This window comes from Cryptotermes secundus, unplaced genomic scaffold (genome assembly GCF_002891405.2).
Source record: "Cryptotermes secundus unplaced genomic scaffold, Csec_1.0 scaffold1376, whole genome shotgun sequence".
In the NCBI taxonomy this organism is placed as follows: Eukaryota; Metazoa; Arthropoda; class Insecta; order Blattodea; family Kalotermitidae; genus Cryptotermes; species Cryptotermes secundus.
Genome location: NW_019724611.1, coordinates 196,333 through 204,019, shown reverse-complemented (window position 1 = coordinate 204,019; position 7,687 = coordinate 196,333). Strand labels below are relative to the sequence as shown.

At 42.9% G+C, this 7,687-nt stretch overlaps 1 protein-coding gene across 1 annotated transcript in view; it reads left to right on the top strand.

Moving 5' to 3' along the window:
• Positions 1-7,687, top strand: part of LOC111862557 (inactive tyrosine-protein kinase 7) — a 187,163-nt gene that overhangs the window by 14,600 nt on the left and 164,876 nt on the right. The window contains exon 2 of the mRNA XM_023848049.2: positions 3,726-4,022. Within this exon, the coding sequence (XP_023703817.1) occupies positions 3,726-4,022 (297 nt within the window). The remainder of the gene's footprint in view (positions 1-3,725; positions 4,023-7,687) is intronic.

Below are 7,687 nucleotides of genomic sequence, written 5' to 3'. Positions count from 1 at the left end.
TTTTTTTTTTTACATTTATATTCAACAATCATGTGTTCTTCCACACACACACACACACACACACACACACACACCCGAAGATTACCGAAGTCTCTCAATCCTGATAACCATTAAACGAAGACTGCCCCGACTTGAATTTGTAGATATACGTACACACATGTGGGTCACGCGGTAGCGTAGTTGGTTGACGTACTATGCTACAAGCCTGAAGGCTGCGGGTTCGATTCCCGATGATATCATTGAATTTTCTCAAGTAACCTAATCCTTCCATCCACACTATGGCCCTAGGGTTGACTCAGCCTGTAACAGAATTGAGTACCAGGAATTTTCCTGGGGGTAAATGGCGTCCGCCTCATAAGGCCGACATCACCGCCATCTGCGAACCAATTGTCTAGAAAAATGTGGGATCCTCGGCGTCTCGAAACTCTTTGGGCCTTCGCGGCTTGTTACAGGGATAACTTTACTTTTTTATGCACAAATATATATTTAATAAGAACATAATTTTTAATGTTTCTGAAGTCTTCTTGATCGTAATCGACAACTCTGTACGAAAGCAAATTATTTATTTCAGTAAAAGTCTGGAAATAAGAAAAAGAAGTCTTGATCTGAATTCAAATTGCGTTGAAATCAAATTTATTTTATTCGTTTAATTTAGTGCTGCATTACGGTATGACTTTGAAGCAAGAGTTAAACAATTTATATGTGTGGGTGTATATGCCCGTATATATATTTTTTAATTCTCTGTTAGTTTGTGTAATGACAGTGAACAGCGAAGCCCAGATATTCTTTTTATTCATTCGGCATATACGAATATACATCGTGGCCAGGATCAACTAACAGTGAATAGTTGCATGTGAATTTATGCTTATTTGTACGAAGATAAAGTTCATCATAGTCCTAATTATTCGGTGTATCTAAAGAAGATACCTACCGAATTACTGAATATCCACTCATATCTCAGTGTTTTTAGCGTACTTTCCTTCTTTTGAAAAATAAAATTAGGCTTATGTGATTTGCTTGTCGTCTGGGTGTGTGTGAGTGTATAGTGTATATTCCCCTAACAACTTTTGAACGCCCGAACCAATTTGCATGAATGTTGCTATGTATTATAGTATCATACTACCTGACGCGATCTCAACGGCATATTCATAAATCCCACCCATCAATAATACCAACACTGCAGCGTCTCATATTTTTGGGGCAATTACCGCAATGTTACTTGAATCCTTGAACCGATTGTCTCGAAACTTGGTATGTATATCGTGCCACCTGAGGCCATCTCAACGGCGTACTTAAAAAAATCCCTCCCATCAGTAATACCAACACTGAAGCCTCTCAGATTGTATTGTTTTATTGACTTCAGTACACATACATACCAGAGTTCCCCCTCCCCCCACCTGTCCTATTAGATACTCAATTGATAGTGAAGGAATTTAGGCTACTAGTTCTTCCCAGAAGTTCTTATTGTAAGTTATTTTAAGTTTATGGATGTTGGCATGCCATCGTATACGTCTCCCGAACGCACCTGTTAAGTGTACGCTGTATACTTTTACAGTCATGTTGTTTTTTCTCTTCTGGGTTTCCTTTCCTTTGTTTTATTTTTTATTTTATTTTACATCGTTTCTTTACCTTCTCGTTTTCGTTTATTTTGCATTCAGTTCTTCTTTCTTCCCCCACCCACTTTTTTGTATGGCCAACTCCTTTTTGCCGCCTATGTCTTCCTTTCTCTTATTATTGGTTAATCCCTCTCTCGTTTCTTGTCATTCGCTATCTTCCTTCGGCAGTATTAGCCCAGTACAGTGCGACGACTTGTGATGCTTTCGTCTGTTTTATACAGAGTTTATGTGAAGACGCTTTCTGCATTGCTTCAGATACGTACGTGTATATAGCTTTGAACTGGGAAGATTATGATCATTGGATCTTGAAGGTTCCGGAAGAAAACAGTGGATTATGTTGAGGTGGGTGTAACTGATGCAGAATTAGATGATACTTGGCCACGCGTGTTTGCCGTGCTGGAGGGGAGTTGGACCGCAGTCTGTCGCAAACAGTTGACCGCTACGTTTACCATCTTCAGTGATATCATGCTGTAAAATTTTTCAGAAGGGTTCCAATGTTTGGGAGGAACTTGTTGCCTTCATTTATAGATCAAACTGATTGGCGCACACAGCAGAAAACTGTAATCTTAACATTCACTACCGTGAAAGCCTCACATCCCAAGAGTGAGTACGGTTTTCTGATGTTTTCTAAACCGTTCATATTTAGGAAATAATTTAAGGAGTGGTTGCTTGACGTCGTCTCTGGTCACTGCGCAAGTCACTCACAAAAAAGAACAAAGAAACTCCGTGGTTTTAGTCCTCAACCGAACTATACCGACCGAGCGACCGCCGCTCGTCGACGAAGTTAGTTCCAACTTTAGCGGGTAGAGGGTGTCGTGTTGTCGGCGCAACGATTCCCCACGGCCGTTAATTTCGGTTCTCTAGACTGGAGTCACTATTTCCTTGAAATAGCTCCTCAATTATCCTCACGAGGCTGAGTTGACCCCGTTTCAGATCCACTACTTCTCAGAAAATCTGGTAGCGTCGGGAATCGAACCCGGACTCTGGATCTTTAGCCAGGAACTCTGACCGCTAGACCAGAAAGACAGTCTAAGGCAGGGGTTCTCAACCTTTGTGAGACCGCGGCCCGGTAAATTCTTTTTTCTATAAGACGAGAACCCGGTATAATTGATGCTAGGGCCCGGTACCGGGCCGCGGCCCGGCTGTTGAGAAGCACTGGTCTCAAGGGACTCGCAAGTGTCGCCCTATTTCGTGCCATTTGTACTGTCTCAGCACATGCCTGGGTAAACAGGAAATCCACGGTAAACGTCAGTGATGACGTTTAGCCGCACGGTTAGTTGCCTATGCTGCTAGCATGAGGACATCGTGTCGACTTGAGGTCTGCCCTTCTCTCCAGGTATCCATTATCAAATTGAGTACGTTTGTACATCGGTCTGAAGCACACGCTTTATTAAAATAGACTTTAGGGAAATATGTTTGTACAGTTTAAATTAAACGCGGGAGAACTGCCACAGAATCGTATTATCTTGTCAGGTGCTTAGCGAGTTTTTGGATGAGACATGTATTGAGCTGCCCAGGCAACTACCTAGTTAGATAATGAGCAAACCAGCCAGTGAGCTCGCTAGAAGGAATATACGCCAGTGAACTAAGCCTGTATTTACATATTTATATAAACGCTTCGGGAAATGCTTCTATATTACGTTTCACAGATTTCGAAATACTGTCAACCATTTTGTGAAACTTCTGGCAATATCCTATAAAGAACTCAAACATACGTGATTGACATCAGTAATTGTGTCGAAAGCCATCTTCAAATATTTTACTAATCCGCAAATAAACTGCGTACTATCTAGGCGTATAGCACTTCACCAACTAACTACAGCAGCAGAGTGATTCTTGAGAAGCCGGTGGTAGCTCAGATATAAAAGAACTGCAAATTTTATACCTCTCCAAGTTTCGTTAACCGTGTCTCACATGAGTTCGCCACTGACACGTACTTTGAAGTATTATCCTCCCTTCTTCGCCTTCATCACCCAAATGACCATTTCTCTTCAGATTTTTTTAATTCCGATTTGTATTTTGCAGTACCGAATTCCTGCCACCATAATTTTGACTCCTAGAAATAGAAATACCGTGTAATATGTTTTGTTTACATGTTAACACTTACAGGTTTGTGTGGAGCCCAGGAGACATTCTATTTCTCTCGTAATCCGAGTAATGCGGACGTAGTGGCCGGCTCGAATATTACTCTGGAGTGCGAGGTGTCCAACGAAGTGGACATAACGTATTACTGGCAACTGAACGGGGTTCGACTTGTCAACACGACGCGACGCTATCAGCGGGGATCCCATCTGCACATCACACGGGCGGATCGCATCCGTGACTTTGGCGAGTTCACCTGCATCGCAATGAACGTTAGCAATGGATTCTCGCTTACCAGCGTGGCTGCTTCACTTAACATATTATGTGAGTACTGAAATATAACATAACGCTCTGCCTGCCGTACGTAGCTTTAACGGCAGTATATTTGGTGTTGTAGAATGTTTGTCTTTAGTGTAAGTCGCATTGTAGTTCCGGGATGTTTTCACATTATGTCCGCCTCCATGGGAGCCGAGATGGCATAGTCGGTATAGCGACCAGCTATGGGCTGGACGAGAGAGGGATCGGAGTTCGAGTCCCGGTACGGTCAAGAATTATCTCTTCACGTCGTCCAGACCGGCTCTGGGGTCCACCCAATATCCTATCCAGTGAGTACCGGGGGTAAAGCGGCTGGGGCGTGAAGTTGACCACTCACCTCCAGCTAGTGCCGAGGTCAAGAAAATATTGACCTCTATATACACTCCCCCATACGCCTTCATGGCGTAGTGCTTAATTGGTTAACCACAGGGACAACTTTACCTTTTTCATTAAAATATTATGTACTTATTGTAGCATAAATGCGAAGATGACGTTAAGATATGAGTATATCTCAAAGAATGAGGGCACAGATGTAGAATTAGTTCATCACATTCAGAATAGGCGATATTGTAACCGCTGCTTGGAGGTCTGATAATTCTTTTCGTCGAACTGGAAAGCAGAATTCTGAGTGCAGGGTCATAGATTCGAAAGATATTAATGGAGACACACGGGGGATGATAAATATCAGGATAATTCATTACGCCGCCCTCTGTCCGGGATAGATGAGAATTCTCAAGTCCAATTGAACAGTGTTCTCTCTGCAATAGTGAGAGTGCGGGACTTCTGTTAACAGGTTCCGTGGTGCAGCGGTCATCCGTCAGCCCAACCTGGGAAGGCTCCGGTTCGAGCCACCCTTTATCTAACAATAATCAAACAAATTTTAATATAGAAAATAATTTCGTAATAATCATGATATTTGATAATAGCGAAGAATCTGCAAAAGTAGCGGCTCCGGTCTAGAAAACCGAAATTAACGGCCATGGGGATTCGTTGCGCTGATCACGCGACACCCTCTATCCGCTAAAAGTTGGCACTAACTTCGCCGACAAGCGGCGGCCTCTCGGTCGGTATAGTCCGCTTGCGGACCAAAGTCACGGAGTTTTTTTAGTCTAGTTTCTGCGAAGTTCATCGATGTTCCATGCAACAAAAGCATCCAGCCAATACAGCCCAAGTAATTAAACATATACGGATCTTGTAAAGAAGTTGAAATCAGGCGTAGATCCTGTCCGTAGCTTTACGTACGAAAGCCCGTCATCATTGGAGCCTACTGTGCTGGGTGGTCTGTGCTTAATTCCTCATCTTCCGATTCCTGAATTGATCCTTTGAGACTGAGAGTGACGACTCTTCTGTCCCCCGCTTTCGCCGGCCGGAACACTCCGGACATTTGTACTCGAGTTTCCGGAACAGTCCTTACAGCCTTTTGATTTTCTAGCGGAACTCTTTCTCTTTTTATATTTCCCGTTCTGTCCTTTCTTCTTTTTCTCGCTTTCTATCTCCCTTCCTTGTCTCATTTCTATTATTACTTTCCCTCCTCTTCCGTCCCTTCATTTTCCAAACAACAAACAAAACAAACTCCGTGGCTTTAGTCCGCAAGCGACCTATACCGACCGAGCGATCGCCGCTTGTCGGCGAAGTTTATCGGATAGAGGGTGAAGCGTGGTCAGCGCAACGAAACCCCACGGCCGTTAATTTCGGTTTTCTAAACCGAAGCCACTACTTTACCATTCAAGTAGTTCCTCAATTATTTTCACGAGGCTGAGTGGACACCGTTCCAGACCCACTACTTCTCAGAAAAGTCTGGTAGCGTCAGGAGTGGAACCTGGACCTCTTGTTTTTGTGGCCAGGAACTCCTGACCACTAGACCACAGATCCAACGGCGTCTTATATTGGCTTTATGAGAAATTAACACAGAAGAACTTGAATAGATTTCGGACAGTGACTGAAATCGGTTTCTTATATCTGTACCAACCTGCAGCTGCATAGCGAGCACGAGAATGGACTCATTAATATGTGCAGGACAAGAAAAAATACTCGTATCCAAAGCAGACAGCTAGCTGATTACACAATGGTATGCGGAACTCAGCCCCACACCAACTCACCATGTAACTAAGAATGGTATGAAATTCCACTAGAGACTGTTCAAAAACCTGAATGAGTCTACTCCAAGAAGGACTGCGGCTGTATTGAAGGCAAGAAGATGGCCCGACACCATATTAATAAAGACATGTACGTGTATACAGGATCTATAGTGAGTCCATTATTCCTCTGAGCCCCTGTATGTGCGCATGCTTCGTCCATAGTGTGCCTACAGTTAGTTTCTTTAGTTTCTTGGAGTGGGGTGAGACTGAGTCCACTTGGTATACGTCGCCACTAACTGGCCTATTGTACTAGCCCAGGATGATAGATGATGAATGTGGAGCAGTCGGTGGAATGTGAATTAAACCGAAATACTGATGTCCACCACAAATCCCACATGATTTGGACCCGGGCTCGAAACCGGGCTGCAGCGGTGGGAAGCCAGCGACTATTTTTTTTTAATTCGCTTAGTGGGGGGTGGAGTCCAACTTGGTCGACTCTGCATGTACNATCTTACAAAGTATTGTCCGTTCTATAGGGAATGTAAACAACGACTCTAGAAAGAAAGAAAAAAAAGAAAAATGAGGAAATATCAAACCGCCTACCAATCCACTCAGGGGTGCCCCAAGGAAGCTTACTAGGTCCNCACTTTGTCCACTACAAATCCCACTTGACCACACCCGGGATCGAACCCGGGCCGCCGTGGTGGGAAGGCAGAAACTAACCGCTTGAGCTACTGCACGGCCCCGGGCTTACAGCGTGGAGGCTACAACTTCTTTTTCGCATATGTATGGTATACAAAGACACCAACGACCGAAGCTCTTTACTCTAAAGGAAATGCGAGAAGCAATAAACAATCTAAAGCCAAAAAAGGCAGCAGGCTATGATAACATCACAGCGTAATACTAAAACATTTACCAAGGAAAGGCCAAATAAAACTCCTATACATGTTTAACACCATACTTAGACAGGACTATTGGCCTCGTCCGCTCAGAATCGCCCAAATCATAATGATCTTGAAACCAGGCAAAAATCCAACAGTCGTCACATCCTACCGACCAATAAGTCTTCTATCCACAGTTTCAAAAGTCCTCGAAAAACTAATACTCAACAAAATAAACCAAGATTCAAACCCACAAACATGGATACCAAACCATCAGTTTGGCTTTCGACAAACTCACTCAACCATCCAACAAAGCTATCGCATAGCAAATACCATAACAAACGCGCTAAATAACAACTGCACAGCAGCATTTTTAGTTATAACCCAGACTTTTGACAAAGTCTGGCATCCTGGCTTACTTTGCAAAATAAAAATAATTTTCACAACGAACTATTACAACCTGCTCAAGTCATATTTAAGCGAAATATTTTTCGAAGTCAAAATAAATGAGGAAATAGAACTTCTTACGTATAATAAAACCGTCACAACTCAACTGTGTGAAGGTCATTGCCTAGTTTTGGCTTTGCTACATGTTTCGGCTATTAGAAGCCATCATCAGGAAAATACATGGTCAACATATATACAACTACTGAACTGCAGTATTAATAAAATTTGATACAATAATATTAATTATATTAAAATACTTGGCGTAAAA